The 23,672-nt window shown below is 45.6% G+C and overlaps 1 protein-coding gene across 3 annotated transcripts in view; it reads right to left on the bottom strand.

The window, feature by feature from the left end:
- The window catches only part of CLGN (calmegin), a 58,938-nt gene extending 39,066 nt beyond the window's left edge, over window positions 1-19,872 (bottom strand). Inside the window, exons 1-2 of one of the 3 annotated variants that reach the window (XM_074991919.1) lie at window positions 19,812-19,872; window positions 1,129-1,301 (exon numbers count right to left, since the gene is read on the bottom strand). In XM_074991919.1, the coding sequence (XP_074848020.1) occupies window positions 1,129-1,290 (162 nt within the window). In that variant the 5' untranslated portion in view covers window positions 1,291-1,301; window positions 19,812-19,872. Of the gene's footprint in view, window positions 1-1,128; window positions 1,302-19,517; window positions 19,624-19,811 lie in introns of those variants that run through there. The other 2 variants (XM_074991918.1, XM_074991920.1) reach the window with 2 other exon arrangements.
- Window positions 19,873-23,672: the final 3,800 nt, after the last annotated feature.

Raw genomic sequence — 23,672 nt, 5'->3', positions numbered from 1 at the left:
CCCACGCCTTTCCTCCACATTCTGTTATTTTCTGGCCTGTGTGGTTAAGTGGTATGTGAATTTTATTTTACTGTAGGGTGGAACGCCTAAATATGGCGCTCTCTAGTCTGGCAGCATCCCTTGTCGGTAGGACGAGGAACATCACTGGACCAGAGAGCCATGCAGGAGGGTGCAGCCTGCATCCCTTGGGCAGCCCTATGGGCTGGGCGGGGGCTACAGTAGAACCCGCATCCTCCCAGCAACCTCGTGGGGGTGGGGGACAGGCATGCAGGACTGGTGCTGGTATCTGCCGGCAGCATCCCCCAGGGCCAGAGCCAGCTTTTCCCAGCAGTCATGTACTATTCCCCGCCTCAGGCTCTTAACCACTCTTGTGCATTCTTTGGGATTTAGGTAGAGTCTAAGGCTGTGGTATCCAGCACGCTAGCCACATGCGGCTATCTGGCCAGGTGACAGTGGCTAGCTGGCTAGAATAATGCAGCTAGTTCATTATAGCAGTAGCCACTACAGAACTTCAGAACTGGTTGGACACCACAGGTGTCAGGAGTCCATGATCATTCTTCTCCCTCTTCCCCTATACATGGCTTCTACTCAAGAAGATGTAGTCTCTTTTCTGACCCCTCTAGCCAGAAACCTGCTATTTAGCTAGTCTGGCAGTAAAAAAAAGTTTCTCTCTTTCAGAAAACATGTCTCTATATACATTCTTCTCATATATACATTTCTCAGCCTCAAACACTTCCCCTACTGGAAATAACTTAATTCCTTACCACCAACCAGGTGGCAACATAACCAACAGGTAAACCAAGTCACATCTAAATTCACAAAGCTATAGAAGTTTCCCACATCCTTTACAACAAGCAAAGCAGTTTGTCAGGTGTGGAAAACCCACTACAAATTCTGCAATTCATTCATCAGCCATATTCTAATCACTGAGAGCCCCTGCCTGAGTTTCTACTCTGGTAGCCTGGGTTCACACACAAAGCTTGCGTCACAATCCCACAAAGCAACTTAAGAAAAAACAACCAACCAACTGGCTACAAATGATGTGTCAGCCACTTAATTTGCTGTCCTTAGAATAAATTACCCCTTACGTAAAGCTTCAGTTTTCACTGATGTCAACAATATCTTTACCTCTAAAGAAGAGCTGCCTTTGTCACTGTCAGTTTCTTGCAAGCTTTCGTCAAAATCCTCCACCTCAACGTCTGCATCCTGGATTTCTTCAGCATGAATTTCTGCAGTTATTGAACCAAGTAACAAGACACCCAACCAGAACCAATCCCACTGCACTTGCATACTGGAAAATTCTGCAGAATTAAGAAGTACATTATTATTTTAGCAGAGCCAGTTTGCCTCATTACAGTTCATTTGTAATAAGCAATACAGCTACAGAAGAAAAACATTTTAAGATAAATATGGGACATTTCTTTATTTTTAAAATAATCAAGTTTGACAATGTAGTTAACACATAACAACTGTAAGACAGTAGAAAATGTTTTCCCTTCCTGTTCCACCCAAGAAGAGTCAGATAATAATTGGTGCATCCAGGACATACTTATCCCAGTTGTTGGAGGAAGAACAGATTCTGCCAGGGATGTTCTAGGTATGTATCAGCACAGTGAAAATGGACTAGATGACCATTTGAAGTTCATTCAAGTGCTACATAACTATGATTATTTTAGAAATACCACTTAGCAAGAGACCAATTTGATTGGTGTTAGACAGTTTATCTATTGCACAGACTACAGCAGACCATCGTGCCATTTGGGTGCATAGGGAGCTAGAGACCCTCCTTGAATTTTGTACCAGGTGTCTACTCACCCTAGTCCCAGAGAACTCTTCACTACAACACAGCCTGAGTGGGATAGCTGATGAATTCTGAAACTCAGAGCAGCACAGCTTTTGAGGCAGGGATTTTCTTTACAAACAGAGGCACGGTGATTGAGAGCAAAAGGCTTGTCATTTAAGTAAACTAAGGATCACTAGATGATCCCAACAGCATTGTCAGACTCTCTAATCAAAAGACAGAACAAAAGGCAGTAATAAATAGTAAGAATGGAGAGAAGAAAATAGTGGTGTCCCTCATAGGTCTATACTGAGACTAGTGCTGTTGAATATATTTGTAAATGGTCTGGGAAAAAAAGGGTAAACAGCGAGCTGGTAAAATTTGCAGATGATATAAAATTTATTCAACATAGTTAGGTCCATTGCAGAGTTAAAAGAGTTATAAAGGGACTTAACAAGACTGGGCAATGCAATGGCAGATGAAATTCAATGTTGATAAATGCAGAGTAATTTAAAAAAATCCTAAATATACATACAAAATGATGACGTGTAAATTAGTTGAAACCATCAATAAAGAGCTCTTGGAGTAATTTGGGATGGTTGTCTGAAGATATAAAAAAGCCCACTAACAATATTGGAAAGGAATAGATAATAAAACAGAAAATATATTGCTTCTATATAAATCCATGATATGCCCACAAATCAAATAGTATGTGCAGAGTTGATCACCCCATCTCAAAAAAGATGCAGTGGATTTGGAAAAAGTACAAAGAAGGGCAACAGAAATTATTAAGGATATTGGATACATTCCATATGAGGAGAGAGAGTAAAAAGACAGGAACATTTCGGTTCGGAAAAGAGGTGATTAAGGGAGAAGATATGACAGAGGTCTATAAAATCATGAATGAGGTGGAAAATTGAATAAGGAAGTGTTAACTCCTTCAAATAAACACAAGAATTAGGAGCCACTCAATGAAATTAATAGGCAGCAAATTTAAAAACAGACAAAAAGTATTTCTTCATATTCAACCTATGAAACTCTTTGCCAGAGGATATTGTGAAAGTCAAGACTATAAACAGGATTCAAAAAAGAACTAAGCAAGTGCATGGAGAATAGATCTCTCGAATGTCTGTTAGTCAGCGTGGGCAGAGCTCTAACACCACATTTTGCATGTCCCTCAACTCTGTTTACCAGGAACTGTGAATGGGTGATGGAATCTATCACTTGATCACCTGTTGTGTTCATTCCCTTTGAAGCACCTAACATTTGACATCAGAATATATGAGACTGGGCTAGCTGGACCTAGTGTGGCCATTCTGATGTTGTGACAAAGGACCTGGAAATATCTGCCCGTACTGTAACCTACTATACCCTGCTTTCCTCCCAGAACTGAGATGGAACCCAAGAGTTATGATATGTTTAAAACTTCAATATATATTCTTTCTTATTAACTCCACAGAGAAAGAAATCATATCAGGGTCCCTTAATTGATTTACTGCAAGACGTTAGAACAGTGATCAGCAACCCTTCCAAAATGGCTTGCCGAAATTTGACCTTTGACCTCTATGTATGGTCCGAGTGCTGATGATACTTTTAAAAGTCACTAGTAGTCCAGCTTGCAACAGCTTCATTAATAAATAAAGATTCAGAGTCTTACCATTTAGATGGTGGTTGGTAGCATTAGCTGGTCTTTTGTTAATCAACAACCACATAGCTTTGAGCAAGCTCCTGGCTCCATGGGGGAAGAAGGGGTTGGGCTGAGCTCACCTGCGTGCTGATTAAAACTGGCTTGTGTGCCACTCTGGGCAACCATGCTGGGGGCTGCTGACCCCTGTGTTAGGACATATTAGTTGAGCTGAGTGGGTTGAATATTTGTCTCTCTTGGGAGGGTGGGGAAAGAGGCTGAAAGCAAGCGTATAGCTAAATCCACCAGAAAACTAGAGTTTTCAAGAGCCCAAACCACCTCTGGAACCCTGGTTACAGTTGCCACCCCCAACCAAAATCTGAAATGGTATCCCAAAGAGTTTCACTCTAGTGTATTAGTGTTTGAGAATATCCCTGGACTGCCTCAGCAAGATTTAAAAACCTGTGTCAACAGTTGCTAAGCCTAGTTTTGGGATATCGCCTTCATTGCCCATGTCCAACAATATACCACACCTTAGCTATCCTGAACTCCTGCTGGGTTACTCACAAAAGAGTGTACCGTCTGCCTCTATTCTTAACACACACAACCACCCTTTCCCTTTTGACCTGCTACATCAGAAAAAAACAGAACTATAAAACAAACACACACACACATACAAAGTTACTCACCATTGTAACTGTTGCTCTTGGGATGCTTTGCTCATATCTAACAGAGTTAGGTGTGTACGGCTGTCAAAAAGTTTTCCCTAGCAACCAGCCAGCCGGGTTGGCTGGGGAGCGCCCCCCGGCATGGCACCTATATATGACCCAGCTGACCTGGGGGCCCCTCAATTCCTTTTTTACAGCCCAGTTTGACAGTGGGACAAAATGGTGGGTTTTGAATAGATACGAGCAACACATCTTGAAGAACAAATACAATGGTGAGTAATCATTTCTTCTTCAGAGAGGTAGCCATGTTAGTTTGTATTCATCTGATGAAGCGGGTCTTTGCCCACAAAAGCTTATGCTCCAAAATGTGTGTTAGTCTATATGGTGCCACAGGACTTCTTGTTGTTCTCATTTCTTCTTTGAGGACTTGCTTATATCTCTTTAAGTTAGGCGATTTCCAGGGTAAACCCAGGAATGGGGGTCGAAGTCAACATGTGGCTGACTCTAGAACAGCACCCCTGAAGGCTACATCTTGTCTGGATTGCTGCACATTTGTATAGTGATAAGTGAAGGTACGCACAGAGGACCACACAGATCTCATGACAGACCTCCTGGAGAGGAACATGTGTCAGGAAGGCAGATAAGGATGCATGTGCTCACGTAGAGTGCACCTCCACTGGTGGTAGGGAGATTTTCACGAGGTCATACCACGCCCATATACAGGATGTGATCCAGGAGAAGATGCTCTGCAAAGACACCAGGAGGCCCATCATCCACTCAAGCACTGCTTGGTCTTACACAAGGACTTAGTCCAGTCAATAGAGAAGGCAAGTGTCCATCCCACAACAAGGGAGTGCAACTGCTGCTCCCGGCTGGGAGCCATGAAGTTTAGGATAGAACACAGGCAGAAGAGGAAAAAAAAAAAAAAAGCGTCCTGCCTAACAGGAAACCCAGAGACCACTGAGGCAGGAACACTGAGTGAGGGCAGAGTTGGGCCTTGTCCTTTTGGGACAGCACATAGAGGGACTCAGCATGATGGCCTGGAATTCAGATACCCTTCTGGCAGAGGTGATAGTCATCAGGAAGGCCATTTGCTAGGAGAGGTAGAGAAGAAAGCAAATGACCAGTGGTTTGAAGGGAGCCCCAGACTGTTGAGGGGGAAGCTGGTGGTAGGAGTAACAACCTAAAAGTTCAAACACCCATGAAGTTGTAAGGCTTGAACTACCATTGATTCTGCTGGGGCTGCGACTTAAAGAGCTTCCACTAATGTAGTGGGTGTGTACATGCCTAAGGACTGCCTGTTACTGCAAGAGTCCTCAAGACTATGGAGGCAGGAACAGGAGACCTGGAATGGTTTGTTAGACCTCCAGAGGGAGCCCTGAGAGCCCCAGCCAGGCCACCTGGTGCACAACTATGCCCAAGGCAATAGAGTGGGCTGCAGAGTCACCCACAGAGGGCCACCTGCAAGCAAGTGCAAGACACCATCTTGCCCTCTGGCATAAGGGCAGAGAACTCCTCCCTGAGATTTTTGGGGAGAGCCTTTTTAAACTTGAGGGCTGCAGCTCAGGCATTGTAGCAGCTCAGGGCAAACACTAGGTTAGACACCTGAAACATAACGCCCCCAATCAAATAGACCTTTCATCCTTAAAGGTCCAGGTGCCTGGCATCTTTGGAATTAGGGGGTGGAGCCAGATGGCCTTGGTGTGTTCTCTCATTTACAGCATCCAATGCCAAGGAGTGGGGCGGGGGGCAGCTGGGTATACAGGTACTCACAGCCTTTTACTGGTGCAAAGTTCTTACATTCTACCCCACAAGCAGGCCAGGGGCAGGCGGGGGGATGGAGGCCAGTGTATGACAAATTGTAGAGAAAGCAGTCATCATAGTCTTGTTAAAAGGAAGAACCACGTGTGCTGACCTCAGAATGTCCATCCTATCACAGAAAGGGTCAACAGACTCAGTAACTTCCTCTATTGGAAGATTAAGGCTGGTGACCCCACAGCAAAGCAGCTCCTGGAGTGGGTCAGGCACCCACGGCTGATGCACCTGCTACATCTTCATCTGTGGAGGAGGTGGAGGATGCCAAGGGGGGGCACCACCAGTGCAAGATCCTCTGAGAGAGGAGGAGGGAGACAGGTCATCGCAGGAGCAAGGTGGCAGAAGCCCTGAGGCAGGCAACTATCAGCAGCCTCAGAAGCTTTTGAGGTAGATGTTGTATGCAACCAGATGGGGGCACCATGCCTGTCGATTCATAGTATGCCTAGGGCTCCCAGTATTGGTATAGAGCTGCAGGCCACTGAGCAGCAGCAGGGTGCTGTTCCAGGCCTTGGGAGTCCGACATCAGAGAGCTGTAGAATGAGGCTTGAGAAGGAACAGGAAGGCCACAGAGGAGCCGTCCCTTAACAAGCCACCAGAGGATAGCAGCCAATGACTGGCTTGGTGCACATGGTCTCGTGGGACTGACAAGGCAAGCGAAAGCAAAGATGTGAGCAAGAATGGTGCCAGGGTGAAGGGTGCCAAAGAACCAGACTGTGTCATGAAGAATGACGTCAAGCAGAGTGGAGCCACAGCAAGACAGGAAAAATTAGAGGTCAACTGGCACTGGGAACGAGATTGGTGCTAAGAGGTACCATAGCATGGAGAGTGGGACCAGCATATAAGAACCTGACCGGTGTCAAGAGGTAGAGCAGTGTCAGAATCAAAATCAGGACCAGCGTGGACAGTGCTGAGATGGGGACCGGTGCCAAGACGGAGACCTGCATTGAGAGCAGGAACACTGAAGAATTGAGGCCTTTGGCACCACAGAGGGTGGACATCGAGAGTCCAACCCACAAGGGTCCTGACAAGAAGAAGAGCTGGATTGGTGCAGGACAGAGTCCCTGAAAGGGAACATGGTGGAGGCTCAGGCTGCATCAGGTGGATTCTGGAACCTGAGGGTGAGCACTGAAGAGACAGCATCAGGACAGGTGAGGCACAGCGCCAAGTACCAGAGCAAGAGGCAGAATATGCTGAAGATCCAGAACCAGAGGAGCCTACAATAGAGGCCATGGACAGAGAATGGCCTGGCCTCAAGCAGGATGGAGTAGGAGGCTATGAAGGCATCTGGCACGGTGAGTCAGAATGGTGACATCTCAGACTGCCAGGACTCAGGCTGGGCCCAAGGCATCAGGCGATGGCATCAGGCCAGGTGCAGGCAGAAGTGAAGGCTTACCCCGGACATGTGTTGAGGGGCAGGGGCCTCAGTGAGCACCGGATAGCTCAAAATTTCTATGAGACCCAGGCTACATGGTATGTATCAGGCGTCAACAAAGCACCAACCAGCACCAGATCACCTCTGGGCAAGTCCAAGGCTATGTCTACACTACACGTAAAGCCAATTTTAAGGCAGTTAGCTTGATTCTACAATGTCACTGCTTTCACTGTGAATGCCATTAGGTCAATTCTAGGGAGCGCTAAGGTCAATATTGTTACACGAACCATGTGAGTCACCATAGCACCAAGTTTCAATTTAAAAGGTTGAATTAATGCTAGTGTGAAAATGGCATTTAATTAAAAATCAACTTTATTGGCCTCCAGAGGTGTCTCATATGTATTCCACAATGCCCCCCAGTTGTCCGCTCTGGCTGCTTCCATCCCTGCTGCTCTCCAGGGCCGCGTCTACACGTGCACGCGACTTCAGAGTAGCGGCGCCAACTTCGAAATAGCGCCCGTCACGGCTACACGTGTTGGGCGCTATTTCGAAGTTGAAATCGACATTAGGCGGCGAGACGTCGAAGCCGCTAACCCCATGAGGGGATGGGAATAGCGCCCTACTTCGACGTTCAACGTCGAAGTAGGGAACATGTAGATGATCCGCGTCCTGCAACATCGAAATAGCAGGGTCCTCCATGGCGGCCATCAGCTGGGGGGTTGAGAGACGCTCTCTCTCCAGCCCCTGCAGGGCTCTACGGTCACCATGTGCAGCAGCCCGTAGCCCAGGGCTTCTGGCTGCTGCTGCTGCAGCTGGGGCTCCATGCTGCATGCACAGGGTCTGCAACCAGTTGTCGGCTCTGTGGATCTTGTGTTGTTTAGTGCAACTGTGTCTGGGAGGGGCCCTTTAAGGGAGCGGCTTGCTGTTGAGTCCGCCCTGTGACCCTGTCTGCAGCTGTTCCTGGCACCCTTATTTCGATGTGTGCTACTTTGGTGTGTAGACATTCCCTCGCAGCGCCTATTTCGATGTGGTGCTGCCCAACGTCGAAGTTGAACGTCGACGTTGCCAGCCCTGGAGGACATGTAGACGTTATTCATCGAAACAGACTATTTCAATGTCGCTACATCGAAATAAGCTACTTCGATGTAGCGTGCACGTGTAGATGTAGCCCAGGTGTGCAGGAAGTAGGTAACAGGAAACTCATGAATTTGAATTTGGCACCAGGAAGCCCAAGAGATTGAGGTGGGCACCTGGGTCCATTTTGAATTCATTTCCTCATAATCAGCATGGAGATCACATCTAGCCATGAAAACATAGCCCCAGCACAGGGTATCAGCTTCATCCCTGCAGAGGATATAGCACGAGAGGCAGAGATATTTTTTTTCCCCCAGCACTGGTGCCAGCCCCTGCCCCACCACACAGCAGCCAGACTGTGAGAGTCATGCTTGTATGAGAGGCTAAGAAACTCTTCTGGGGTTAAAATTTGTACAGGGGCAGCCCCCAGCTCCCACAGGCACCATACAGTGGGAGGTCTATCCCCTGCCCAACCACATCGCATGGCTAGCCCCTGAGCCAATAAAAGCATGTGCTTGAGGTGCAGTGCAGACCATTCTTCCAGACAGTACCATGTCCTGGCTTGTGTGTAATGAAGGCTCCAAAGGCAGTAAATATTTTGGGGGGTTGACTGTCACCAGGGGGAAGTCTCCCCCCGTGGCAAAGATTTTTGGAGGCTGTCTGTCACCAGGGAGCCTAGAGCGCCATTCATAGGCAACATGAGCTGGGGAGCTTGGTCTTTGCTATGTTTTTGGTGGGCCAACATGTGCCGGGGGCTGACAAAAAGCCCCTGAAGCGGGCATGTCAACTGGTCCCTCACCTACAACCTCCACCCATCAACATATGACTGTGGGGGCTGCCTCTTCACCTCACTGGGAAAAGCCCCCTGAAGGGACCATGTCAACTGGTCTCTCAGCACCCAGTCGGGTGCAGCTGGTTGGTCCATCTGGCCAGTCGAGCAGCCTGGCATGGCCCTTTGGCTCCCACTTTCAAGAGCCCAGCCAGACCCCTCTATTCGACCGGTCCCAGGTACTGCTTGCTGCGAGGCAGGGCACAGGTGTTCTGGGCCCGCCCACCAAGGTCTCCAAGATGCTTCCTCTACCTCAGAGGCAGGCGAAGGCCACTGCATCTCACTACATGCTGCTTTCTGAGTTCATTCCAATTCATCAAAAAATCCTTCTTGAGTTGCAAACACAGTATTGCAATAGCAGCCACACCTAGTGCTAAATAATCTATCCCTATTCTCATTATCCTTCTCGTCACAGCATGACACACAAGTTCAACCGATTATCCTTTATGACCCCAAAGTCTTTATCAAAGCCATTGCTTCCCATAAGACAAGATTCCTCTGGCTCCTGCTCCTGAAAGTAAGGCGCATACTCTTTGTTTCTTGAGGAATGACTTTACATTTGGCCATATTAAAATGCATATCAGCAGCCTGCCTCCAGCTTACCAAATGATCCAGACCACTGTAACAGCAGCTTATATTGTAAGGGTTTGGTTGTGCCGGGGATGGGAGGCGGGTTGACACTCCACCACCCCCAAGACTTACTGCTTGTTGTTCCCCTCTCTCACTGTCAGGCAGCAAAGGATTAGTGCACAATTGGCTGCATTCCTTGCTCTGGCTGGGGAGGGCAGAGGGCAGGTGACTTGTGCTCTTTGCTTTTGTTGCCTCACAGGGACAGAAAGGAGAGCAGCACAAAGTTGGGGCCAAGGAGCGGCTCAAGGCAGGGGGTTCAGCAGGGGCGTGTGTAGAGGAGAGCAGAAGGCCAAGCAAGGGACTGGGTGTGGAGGGGCTCACAGCAGAGAATTAGGGGTGCAGGGGCTGCATGTTTTTGAAAGGTATAATTTAAATAAAGCTTGTACATTTTCCTTTTATTTAAAAATACCCATGCCATTGACTTAAGGACCAGAGCAATGCCAGTTGAGTTTACAAGCGCATTTATAAAATCTAGGGGACAGTTTTGGATTTTTCAGAAGATTTTACCTACATGTCTGTATTCCTGTCAACCACATTGCAACATTGAGTCTCCTGCCTGAAGAACCTGAGATCAAGGACTTTTGGAAAAAATTCTAATAGTCTTACTCAAAATTAAATATGAAATTATTTTCTTTGTAATTTCTATAGGTTAAGTGCTTTCTGTCTGCACCAAATATTAAGTGTTGTGGAGTGAGTAGTACAGGTAAGATTTAAATGGGCCAGAAAAGCAGGAGAAAAAGCTTTCAAAAGAGCAATGGCAGAACTTTCTTAAGATTATATTTTGTTCCCGCTGATTCCACAGGGGGACTGACAGTCCCACCACCAAAGATGCTGGGAAATTCCCATATGCTTTATGAGAGTTCGTCATCATCACTGCAAGCAAAAGGTTCCTTCTAAGAAAATGAAAAGTGATATATCCCCAACGCTAATTATCCAGCAGCCTGTCCTTTCCACATGCAACAATGAATTGCTGCATGTGCCACCCCCCTGCCCTTTGTTACTACACTCGTAATCTTTTTTCCTAAGGTTATTATAGAGCAAAGAATAAAATGTTTGCATCTCACAGAAAGAGACATAACCATTTCTGGAATGAGTTACAAACTAGTGTGACAGTCAAAAGGGAATATGCCAGAAAGAAGCATAGGGAAGAGAGGAAGAACAGACTCATAATCAATATGATTACGCAATTACTCAGCATGACTATTTGAATACAAGGAATATAAAAAAATCCCTTACACAAAGCAAACTAGGTGATTTAATCAGCTCCTCTCTGGGAGGAATTGGAGAAAATCTGCATCCAGCTCAGAAATAACATTCTACATCTAAGGGAAGAATATAGAAAACAACTGAGTGTGAACATGTTTGAAGACTAAAACAGAATATCAGAGTTAGTATCTTTGGTGGAATTAAGTGAATGAGAGAGAAGGCTGGATAGGAAAGAAGGAGCACATTTATGCAGAGTTTTTAAATGCAAGGTGTTCAAGCTTACTGTGAGAAATAAAGAAAAGCAGGGGCAAGATCAGAGAAGGAATATTTGAGAAAATTTTACTTGGAATTGCTGGTTATAGCAAACATCAATTCCAGGCTTCCCAATGATATCAAGATGAAAAGAGAGTTTCAGAGACAAAGATATTAAAATGAAACCCAACCCATAAAGCCAAAACTTTCACAGCAGGTCACCACCCCCAATATACTATTGTTCATTAGAGGCAGGTAAAAGAATGTTATACTGATTGCTAGTTGTCAAGAAAACACTTTCCTTTCCCCTCAAAAGGGCTTTCTAGACCATTAGTACAGGTTGTACCTCCTTCATCCAGCACCCTCAGGACCGAAGTGATCTTAAAGGAGGGGATTTGCCAGACTGGAGAGGTAAGGCCTCCTGGCTGCCCTGGGTGGGGGGAGGTGCAGCAGGGCAGGCTAAGGGCCAGGCTCCTTTCCTGCCTGCCGCCAGTTTCCTGCCCCAAGGCTGCCTGTGGGGGGGGGTCCCTGCCCCAGCTGGGCTCCCCAGTCCCAGCCAGGGTCCCTGCAGTGGGGCTCCCTGACCCAGACCCCCACTCAAGGGCTGCCCATGGGCCTCCCCAGAGCTGTCTGCCACCAGGGCTCCCTGCCAGTATCAGATCTCCATTACACCCATGCGGATGGAGCTCTCTCTCCAGGCGCTTTTTGGTCCAGCAACACCTAAGGTCCTGCCGGACCAGGGATGGTGCCAGATGAGAGAGTTTCAGTCTGTGCAAGTGGTGGCATGGCTTTGCTTTTCAAAGTAAAGTAATGTTCACTTGAAGAAGCCTACCAAGGAAGAGAGGTTAAGGCTCAGTTGTTCCACCAAAGAATAAAGCCACCGGTGTTGTAGATTTGACCGAAAAGAAACTATTTCAATAAGGCCTGGATTTCACCCTGGATGTCTATTACTTTGACACTGATTTGCAGTGTGACATTGAGCAAGTCACTTCACTTGTCCATGCTAGTTTTCCCTCTTTTCTCTTTAAACAGTAAACAATTTGCAGTAAAGATTGTATCTTACTGTGTAATTGTAGAGTGCCAAACCCCCTGTGGCTCCAGTCTTGGCTGGGCCCTTTAGGCACTATTGTAATGCAACATTTCTCAGACCAGGAAGGTTTTGGAGCAGATTTAAATGTTATTTATTCAGAAACACCACTTCAATATTGTGTCAGATGTGCTAATGTATCATCAGAAGTTACAGAAGCAGCAGACAGAATCCAGGTCCCATTGTAAGCACTATATAGACACATACAAAGATGATCCCTGCACCAGAAAAATTCTGATCTACATTATAGCAATTTCCACTATTATTCCATAATTATTACTTTTACTATTTCTTAACTTTACTAAAATACGAGACTATTTTGGATTTATTTTTCCCTCCAAATGGAGACCACTGTAAAAAAAAGACTAGCAATATATAAAAAACATACAGCAAAAAAATAACTACTATGATCACTTGACACAACCTGGAATAAAGGAGAGGACTGTCCCTGAAAAATTTAGATTGTCAGGAGTAATAGTAATTTGGGAATAACAAAAATGCTGTTTAAACCTTTGCTGAAAGATCCAATTAACTGAAATGTAGGATCAGTCAGGGATTAGCGATCCAACACATTTATGATTAAGTATTAAGAGTGGGCTTACCTCTTTTCAACTTGAGAAAGGACAAAATGCACAAGGTGGTCTTTTTTCCAAACACTCAAACCAGGAAAGCATGCATTAAAGAGATGGTTATTTGGAAAGTTACAAAATCATGTGTAGTGAATGTATTGCACATTAAAGGAATGTGAGCAGACTGAAGGCTTATTTTGAGGACAGCATAGGCACCAGATGTTCCCCCATGTTGTCCAACCTGCACAGGTGAACCCTAAACACAGAAGTAAGTTCTTCCTCGGACAAGAGTATTTTATTTTCCACACTAGTTCAATCCTTGGCCTCTGGACTGAGGATGACAAACATTCTTGTGGTTAGGTAACATGACTGAGGACCATCATAGTATTTGATAGCTGTTGGAAGAAGTAATATCTTCCCCCAGCCCCCCCGTGCAACCTTAATCCATCCCCTTAGTGCACATGTATTGTGTAAAGGCTATCTTCCTACAGAATCCCTGCCTCAATCAGTACCTAGAGAATGATTCAAGATTACACACTGAATGAGGCTGCTGTTTGTAAATACTCACCCCCAACCATCCATCTTATCTGTCACAGAAGTTGGAAGGTTTGTAGCAAATGAGTAGAGGACTCAACGAAAGGAAAATATGATCTGGTAACCTGCTTCAACCGTGTAAAACCAGCAGCCAGACGGAATAGAGTGAGCTGTAAACAGAGCCGCTAACAGAGGGAGTTAGCCTGGCAAGTATCTGAGATGAGCTTTTGATGGTTGGGGGAGGTTTAGGATGACTGGAAAAAGGCAAATGTAGTGCTTATCGTCAAAAAAAGGAAAGGAGGAAGATCTGGGGAACTACAGAACTGCCAGCCTCACCTCTGTCCCTGGAAAAAATATGGAAGGGACCCTCAAGTAATCCATTTTGAAGCACTTGGAAGAGGGGAAAGTGAATAGTTAACTTGGATTCAAAGGCAAATCATGCCTGGTCAAACTGATTGCCTTCAGCAATGAAGTAAGTGAATGTGATATACCTTGACTTTAGCAAAGTTTTTGATGTAGTCTCACGCAGTATTCTAGCTAGCAAGTTAAACAAGTGGATTAAATAAATGGATTATATGGAGGATACAAAGCTGGTTACATCTCGGGCTCAATGGGTTGTGATCAATAGCTTAGTATCTGGTTGGTGATCAGCGGTCAGTCTGGGTCCCCTTTTGTTCAACATTTTCATTAAATGACCTGGATAAGGGGATGAACCTCAGCAAGTTCACAAATGACACTAAGCTAGGGGGAGAGGTAGATATGCTGAAGGGTAGGGAGAAGGTCCAGAGTGACCTAACAGATTGGAAGACTGGGCCAAGAGAAATCTGATGATGTTTAACAAGGACAAGTGCAGAGTCCTGAACTTAGGACATAAGAATCCCAAACACTGCTACAGGTGGGGGATTGACTGGCTAAGCAGCAATTCTGCAGAAAAGGACCTGGGCTGGATATGAGCCAAGAGTGTGTCCTTGTAGTCAAGAAGGCTAATGGCATATTGGGCTGCATAAATAGGAGCATTTCCATCAGATCTAAGGAAGTGACTATTCCCCTTTACTCGACACTAGCAAGGCCACATCTGGAATATTGTGTCCAATTCTGGCCCTCCCCCCCCCAACATCCATTACAAAAAGGATGTGGATGCATTGGAGAGAGTCCAGTGGAGGGCAACAAAAATGGTTAGGGGGCTGGAACACATGACTTATGAGGAGAGGCTGAGGGAGTTAGGCTTATTTAGTCTACAGAAGAAAAGAGTGAAGGGGGATTTGACAGTCTCTACAACTACCTGACAGGAGATTACAAATAGGATAGAGAAAGGCTGTTTTCTGTGGTGACAGATGACAGAATGAGGTGCAGTGGTCTCCAGCTGCAGTGGGAGAGATCTAGGCTGAATATTAGGAAAAAGCTATTTCATTAGAAGAGTGGTGAAGCACTGTAATAGGTTACCTAGACAGGTGGTGGAATCTCCACCCCAGCAGTTTTTAAGTCCCAGCTTGACAAAGCCCTGACTGGGATGTCTTAGTTGGGATTGACCCTGCTTTGAGAAGCGGGTTGGACTTGATGACCTCACAAGTTCTCTTCCAACCCTATTATTCTGTTTCATGACTGAGGCAACTGAATGCCATCACAGAGAAGTGGAGACTACCACTGTCTTTACTGAAGAGCTGTTATGTGTTTAAGGGCACGTTATGGATCAACCAGTCCAACAATTCCACCCTCACACTGAGGGGGATGACCTGGAAGATGTGGGGCAGTTCATGTAGTTGGGGAGTATTTTGGGTAGAGATGGAGGAACAGGCTGACAATGATATCAATGCCAGAATTGGGAAAGCAACAGCTACATTTAAGACTCTTCCTCCCACATGGAGATCACAATATCTGTAAAGACAAAACTGCAGATCTTCAACAAATGTAAAGAGTATGCTCTTGTATGGATCTGACACCCGGTATACTACACACAGTCTTCAAAATCACAAGCTACCGTGACACATAAACAGATGCCTGAGGTATATTCTTTGCACGAAATGGCAAGACTTGGTCACAGATGAGGAGCTTTAGAACTGACCAGGACAAGACCCGCTTGACATTGAAATCAAGAGAAGGAAGTGGGGAAGGCCAGGGCACACTCTCAGAAAACCATCATCCAGCATAGTCTGTCCAGCTCTCAAATGGAACCCACAATGAAAATGAAAAAGAGGAAGACCTCAGAGAACGTGGAAAATATCTGAGATTGAAGGACAATGGAGCTATTCCTAGGGTCAGCTAGAAGTTTTGTCCCGAGACAGAGTGAAGTGGAGGAGACTTGCAGATGACCCATGTTCCACCTGGAGTACAAGGGTTTAGGTCAAATAAGTCATTTAAATTTTTACACAATCAGTAGAAGGAAGCAAAGAAGCAGAAGCAGCACACTGAAAGCTGAGAGGCAGAAAAAGAATAAGCCAGTAAGCTGGAAGAGAAGAAATCCCCCCGAAAAAAGAGAGAGGCTGTATAATTCACCACCATGGAGAAATCATACACAGATTCCACAGCCCACAAACACTCTCTGCCCAAGAAATATTCATTTGAGATAAACTGTGTTCTACATATAAACAAGAACGTATTGAAGAATATGTCAATCGTTTTTCAAATATTGTGTGAGGTGTCTAAAAATGGCTATATTGGGCCAGACTAATAATCTGTTTAGCCCACTATCTTATCTTACAGTGCCAAATGCAACGGAAAGAATGAACAGACAAAGGCAATGACAGGGAACCCATCCCCTGTCACTCAGTCCCATCTTTTGGCAGCCAGAGGTTTAAGGACAGCCAGAGCACAGGCTAATAGTGATGGACCTATGCATTTATAATGTTCCAGAGGGAAAGAATGGCTCAATTTTGATAAATAAGCTCTTGCAAAAATCTTTAAGTGTATTTAATAAAACAAATTCAACAAGTTTTGAAATACAATCTATTTAAAAGATGTTGTATTGCACAGGTTCACTCCTTACTTACTGGATTATTCCTGAGGTGCACAGAATAAAATTAAGAAAACACAAAATTAGAACACATATGTATAAACTATGATTTGATGAAAAATGGGTCAAAGAAGAAGAGGAAAGAATTATGAACACCTTTGAGTGTCCAGGGATTTTTTGGAATGTATGTTTCAGGATCTGCTTAGGTGCAAAAAATAAAAATCTAAAAAAGCCACAGATCTGACTGACCTCTCTAAAAAAACAACATGTTCAGTGAGCAAGAGCCACAAAGGGATGGGCAGTGTTAAGGAGGTCCATTTTGTTTCTGTGGAAAGAGAGGACAGTTGGGAACCCTGGCATTCTCCTCCCCAGCATGAATCCTCCCTTAGGAATCTCACTGGCAGACCCCAGATACAGAACAGTAAAAGAAGATGTTTCACATGTGATTTCACCAAGTGCCCGTGAAATAATTTCCCTAAACTGGAATAAACTAAGTCCACATCCCATCCAGATCAAGTTAACGTACATGTCCTTAAAACAGGACCCCAAGAGGTATCTAAGGCTGCATCGAGATAGCTGACAGCTCTGTCGAGAGACGCTTTTCCAACATTTGGCCCATCCACACAGTGCCAAATGTCAGAAAAAAAACCTCTGTCAAGACATCCCCTCTTCCTCAAGGAATAAGGTGTACAGGGATGTCCATAGAACACTCCCACTGGCAACTCTCTACCGAGAGACCCGAAGTTCAGGCACGTGCTCTGCCAACAAAACTTTTGTTGACAGAAGCCTGCAGTCTAGAGATAATCTAAAAATCCCCTGAATAGTTTTGTGAGGTCAGATGCACTGGAAGTTAATACGGTTACTTTGGCAGCTTAAAAAACTAACAATAAACATTTGCTGGAGACATACCAGATTTTTCTGGTCAGGGTAAGTATGGTTAAATAGACACTCTCCCTCAGGAGCATGCACACCTCCTAGCATTGGGGTGACACAAATTTGCTTTATCTTTATCTAAAATACATGTAGAGTGGGAAGATTTGCATGGAACTCAGAAAGTTGGTGTGCTGGTTAGTAGTCCAACAGCAATTCTTGTGAACAATGGTACTTGGTCTACACCTGAAATTAATACACTTATTTACAGCAAAAAGGAACATTGTTCCGTCATTTCAGGAGAAAACTGTGCAGCTAAAGCAGCTCCTGTGGATGGATGGCACAGCCCCAGCTCAGGAGAAAGCCACATGCTTTTTCAGGTGTGGGAGGAGACAAAGCTAGTTCTTGAACAGAAAAGAATAGCAGCACGTATACACAGTTAAAGGACAAGGTAGAAGTAACCCCCTGTAAATGAAGAAACTCTACCAGCTGCCAGGTTTTTGCAGCTCAATAGACCCCATACTAAAGCATCTCCACAAGTGGTAAGGAAAAATAGTGGAAGATTTTTTGTTTTGTTTTGTTTTGTTTTGAAGAGAAAGGGAGATCAGATAGAGAAGCTCCACAAAGAAAGATAAAAGCCTCAGGAATCCTTACAAGCGTCTGTGTTAACAAAATTATTCTTTTGGCCATCATTTAGGAGCACAGAAAACCTTTCAAAGGGTGAATGAATTATTGACCAGGAGTACAGAATTAAAGATACTGAAGAACTTGAGACATGTCAAGAGTCCCATTAGACCCAAAAAGTTTCTCTACACTCATTGCCTGTAATACAAGAGGCATATTTAGTACAGCAATGGATATTTTAGGCCCTATAGCACATCTCACACTTCAGGAGAAAAAGAAACCAAGAACATTACACCCCACGTGCTGGGTCTTGACCAGTGTTGCATCAGACATGCCATGCAAAGAACTAGTGAGAAAGCTACCTTGAGCTAAAATTGTGTTCTGATGCAATGAGCAACCAAGACCTATTTAAAAACTTTTGTTTGTAGTCTCTTTCACCTTCAAACTGCTTGATGTGGTACCAAGAAACTTTTCATTTTTTTTACTACAAACTAAATAACACAGTGCTGTGTTGTTAGCCCCAGCTAAAGCAATAAGCTGTGTTTTTGTCTCCTTAAAGAAGGCACAGACCTTAATTCCCTGACTGTTGCAGGACAAGGCCTGGACTCTCACAGCAGACAGTCTTTGGGAAATTCAGGACTGGGGAGTGTAGTGGTGTCATCCTGCAAGTAGTAAGGCTGGTGACGGCCAGGGTCAGCCTGTGTTGTAGGCAGGCTGCTGTTGTCAGTGCTCCACAATGCACAGACACTCAGAGCCACATGCTTGTATGCAGACTGGTGGCATCTGGGCTCTGAGACAGAAGCAGCATAATATTTAGGATACCCAGGATAACAGGACAGCGACTAAAACATCCCCCACTTAACATTTTTGGGACTCAGCGCTGTATATTACACTGAAGAAGCCCTCCCATAACAAGAACAGATTTAGTACTAATATGTACACAGTGAATATGTGAGACATTAAAGATATATTCTAGATAGATACCTGGGTTTTAAAGCAACTTGCAGATAAAGGCAAGCACACATTTGGGATAAAGAAATAACCAAATAGCACACCCCACAGTCCTGAACTTACATTTTGACAAATGCCCATCAGAGTGTCTTTAAGCACAGCAAGTCCCTAGGCAGTGTAACCCACCTCCTCCTTCCCCCAAGAAGCTGACAGCAGCACATGAACAAGAGCACCTAAAGCCTGAGTCTGACTAACCCCCAACCAACCGAAACAGGCCAGGCAGCTCAGCTACAAGTAGCTGCAAAGTTCCCTGTCACGCAGATACTTAGGGCGCCTGCTTGTATTTATACCCGCCCTAGCTGTAACGCGTCGGGTGTCCATCCCCCACGCCCCTACGGAGCTAACTGCTGTTGTTCTTTCCCGCTGGTCCCAGAGCAGCATTCGGCAGAGGCGGGCAGGTGCTGCCCGTGAGCCTTCTGCTCCGCCCTGGAAATGAAGGCAGATATCAGGCTAGACTCACTACACTGAAGGGAGGGGGCCCAAGGCTTAGCGCGCTCCCGGCGCGCGGGCAGGAACGGGGAACCCCGCCAGGCGCGTGTCCAATAGGGAAAGCGCAGCGCTCACAGCTGGTGCTTGGAATCCTCATGCCCCTGACATTCTAACGGTAAAATAACGGCCTCACCCGCGTGCCGAAGGCTCCCGGCCTCCACTTCCACCTTCCTCCGCTCAGCGCCCGCCTGAGGGCCGCCCCGCTCCCAGGCGCCTACAGAGCTCAGGCCGCCCACTAATGGGTGACCGAGGGATCAGCTGCCCGAGGGTCGCCACTCGCCCGCGCAGTGCGAAATGAAACCGCGCAGAGCCGCATGCTGGTCTCGCGCGGGGATGATCAGAGCCCCACGCCATTACACAACGAGTAGGACCGGAGGCAGCCCGCGCGGCGGAGCCGGGAAATGTTTAGGCTTCGGAGAACACCCACCGGCAAAAACAGAAGGTCCCGTCCCCTTCTCTCCAGTAAAGCCAAGCGGCGTCTAGCAGCGCATCACCCGCGTTGAACTGCGCATGCGCTACTACGCTCTAAGGGATGCAGGCTCTGAAGCGCAAGTGTTGCCGCGCAACCGGGCCAGTCTGCGCACGCTCTGAACAGACCAAGCGACATGATCCCGGCCTGACCCAGTGGCTGGCTGCACCCTGCCCGAGCCAATCACGGCTCAGTCCGCGGCGGACAGAGCCCAGCGCGTGCTGGCTAAGCCAATCACCGTCAGCACTCACGGGACTGTTGGCGGCCCTGCGCCTGCAGCTCCAGCTGTTCACACGCAGGAGTCAGTCTCTTCGTGGGAGCTGGGAAACGGTTGCTTGTTTGTTGCCGTCTCACTTCCCAGCCCGAATCAGACTGGAAGGGTCCCAGGCTTAGCCCCCTAGTTAGGGCTGTTCCAATACCAGCAGATGGTAATCGTGCAAACACCCTTATTCAAGGGAGGCAGATTGGCAGAAATTTTGGTGATGGCCATTGCCAGTTTGTTTAACAAGCAGCCTGCTTCTGATGTACTCTTTACAATGTTGCTATTACTTTTTGAGGTTTTTGCTAGCTGTTCTTCAAATGGTTTTTTGACTTTGCTAATTATATTTTTGCATTTCATTTGACAAATTATGCTCCTTTCTCTTTTCCTCACTAGGATTTAACATCCAATTTTTAAGCATTGCCTTTTTATTTCTCACTGCTTCTTTTGCTCAGTTGTTAAGCCACAGCGGCACATTTTTGGTTCTCTCAGTGTTTTATTGTTTGGGGGTTACATTTAAGTTTGGCCTTTATGGTACCTTTGAAAATCTTGCAGGGATTTACTTTTGACACTGTACTTTTTAATTTCTGTTTAATTAACTTCCTCATATTGTGTAGTTCACCTTTCTGAAATTAAATGTCATGGTGTTTTTCCCACTACAGGAATGGTACATTTAATTAATTCACTATTTCCAAGTGGTCAAGCTGTAGTCATCTCCTGGACCAGATTCCTGCACTTCACTTAGGATTGCTTCTCGTTTTGGGAGTTCTAAAACCAACTGCTCCAAGAAGCAGACAGTTAAGGTGTCAAGAAACTAATCTGTGAATCTCATCCTGTGGTTATGTGTCAATATGGGAATAGTTATTTTCAGGAGCTGTGTTGCTCCTGAATTCCTCACAGTCACACTCAGGCTGTACTGCAGTTAACAAGGCTGGAGCAGAGCATTCAGGCTTGAATATTCATGGTACCTGAGCACCTCAAGCCCCTATAACTCACCAGCCCCTGCCCTAAGGCCTTGCCCCACTCACTGTCTCTCTCCTTCCTCCATGCTATGCTTCTTCATCCTCATTTGTTTTTGTTGGGCTAGGGAAAGAGGTTGGGATGCTGGGCTGGGGCCAAAGGATTTGATGTGTAGGATGGAGGTCTGGGCTGAGCCTAGAGCAGAAGGTTGGGGTGTGAGCTCTGAGCAAGAGTTTAGAGGCAGGAGGTTAGGGTGCATGAGGGGGCAGAGGAGTGCTGGCCCTGAGACAGGGCTCAGGGCTGGGACATGAGGTTGAGTGCAAGAATGAAGGGTGGGAGCTCCAGGCAGTGCTTACTGTATGGGCTTTGACCATATGCTGCTCCCACAAGTGGCCAGTATGTCCCTGTGGCCCTTGAGGCGAGGAACTCACCATCACAATCCTACCCCACAGCTCAACTGGCCACTGATCCTGACCAATGGAAGCTTGTGTTTTTGTGTTATTGGGGCATTTAACACACTGTGTGACATATGTCAGAAGTCCTAAGAGATCTGTATTTTGAAAGCTGTACTGTCAGGTATTGTTGATCATTGTAGCAGTGAAGCAATGCCTGCAGGTTTGCATCAGTTGTTCTGGCAGGGTCTGGTGCTTCGAGTTGGTGCGTAAGGAACTTGTTTCTGATTATGAGACTGGGGAGCTATTTGAAGGTCAGAAACAGGGAGGGGGTCTGTTTCAGAAAAGACTTCTTCCAAGATGTGATTGCCTGTAGTTTAATGATTCTTCACAGAGGTCCAGTTATGGAGTGATAGGTGACTAGTAGGGGTGTATGGTCAGAGGGTTTTTTTTATTATTTTTTTCCCCTTTGTATTGAAGCAAGGGGTATTTATATGGCTCATTACATGATGCACTTACTTTGTGTGGGTGAGTCATTGTTTGGTAAGGGTGGGTTTTAAATGTGTTAAGGTTTGTACTCCTGATTTTCTCCTTGGATAATCTGTGGTATCTGAGGACCTAGCTGTTGACAGATTTTCTTCTGTGCTTGGAATGATTTCTGGATTGGTGAAAGTAAGTATTATGATCTGTGGGTTTCTTGTATATAGCTGTCATTGCTGAAGCGATTATGGTATTTAGGAAGTTCATGCTGGCAAGGGAGTGTTGTAATGACTCAGTTGTCTGAGAGAGACTGGACACATTTTCCAGCGTACTCAGTGGTAGGGTACTCCAGTACTACTCCATTGGAAGATTTGTTTTTTAACAGGATTCAAACTCCATTTTGAATGTGCAGTTTGTTTTTGCCTTCTCTGTGGTCTCATCACTGCCATATTGACCTGAAATTCCTCCAGGGCAGTGGCAAATGCTTAATGATAGAAAGTCATTACATTTTGACAAGCACCTATCATTAAGAGATGTCTTCTCCCCCTGCAAACCAGTTTTTTTCAAATCTAAACTTACTTGACAGAGTGGGGATGAAAGTTATAAAAGGGCAGGAGCTGCTCTCCTCGGGGTTACTTTTCTCCAGTTCAAGATGAGAGAGCAGTAAGAGCCTGACAAAGCAGCAGACCTGTCCTCTTCATTACATGAATATAGATGCTTTCCCAAGGAAAGGGTGAACTAGTAAGTGCCATTGTGCTTAGGATGGTAGATGTTTTCTAAGCGTGTATCTCCATTTGGAGCTAGGGATATAGTTACCAATTGACACAGATACACTAGTGCGAGCTCTCACTGAACCAGCACATTAAAAATACTAGTGTATCCAGGCTAGCCCAGATGCAGCAAAAATTGGTACTGGCTAGCTATGCAGAGTATGTACACAAGGGGTTCATGCATGTTTATATTTAGCACAGTTAGCCCATGCCAATACTTGCTGCTGCCCATGCTATCCTGGCTACATTACTATTTTAGTGCACTAGCGCAATTAAAGCTAGTATAAGTGCATCCATACTAGCCTGGAATCACACCCAAGCTCAAAGTGGGACTCTTTGTGCCTTGCACAGGATTCTAACTGACTTTGCATATTATATGCTACGCTAACACTGTGCTTCAAGAGCGTTCAAGTGTAATCTCAAATGCTCAAACCTTTAGTGAGATTGTTCCAGAGGCTGTGCCTAAACTATAGAGCAGGGATCTCTAACCTGCAGCTCTGGAGACGCATGCAGCTCTCAAAGGATTTCTTTGTGGCTCCCGATGCTATAAAGTTTAAAAAAACAAAAAACACTCCTGATTATTTTCAATATTTTTGTGAACATCTAAAAGCAATGAGCAACAATGAGCAACTCATATCTAAATAGCAAACAATATGTAATCTTGAAACATTGGATAACTCCTTCTTTAAAATGTGCAGAGTAAGCCTGAAGAGCCCTGATCTACATTAGCACAGGAAGTCAACTCTGATATGTTGATTCTATCTATTGTAATGGTGTATCTGGGATCGATTTTGTTCCCTAGTGAAGACCAGACCTAAGAAGTTAGCACTGGTTCTCAGTTCTGGGCAGAGGACCATAAGGTCACAACTGTCAGAAAGGATAGTTAAGACCCTCTGTCTAATACTGTGTGCACCAAGGACCTCCAGACTCCAATAGTGTCTGGGCTCTGTTCAGACTC

Source organism: Carettochelys insculpta, chromosome 4 (assembly GCF_033958435.1).
Source record: "Carettochelys insculpta isolate YL-2023 chromosome 4, ASM3395843v1, whole genome shotgun sequence".
In the NCBI taxonomy this organism is placed as follows: domain Eukaryota; kingdom Metazoa; phylum Chordata; order Testudines; family Carettochelyidae; genus Carettochelys; species Carettochelys insculpta.
Note: the sequence above shows the minus strand (reverse complement) of the source record. Positions and strands in the feature narration are given on the sequence as shown.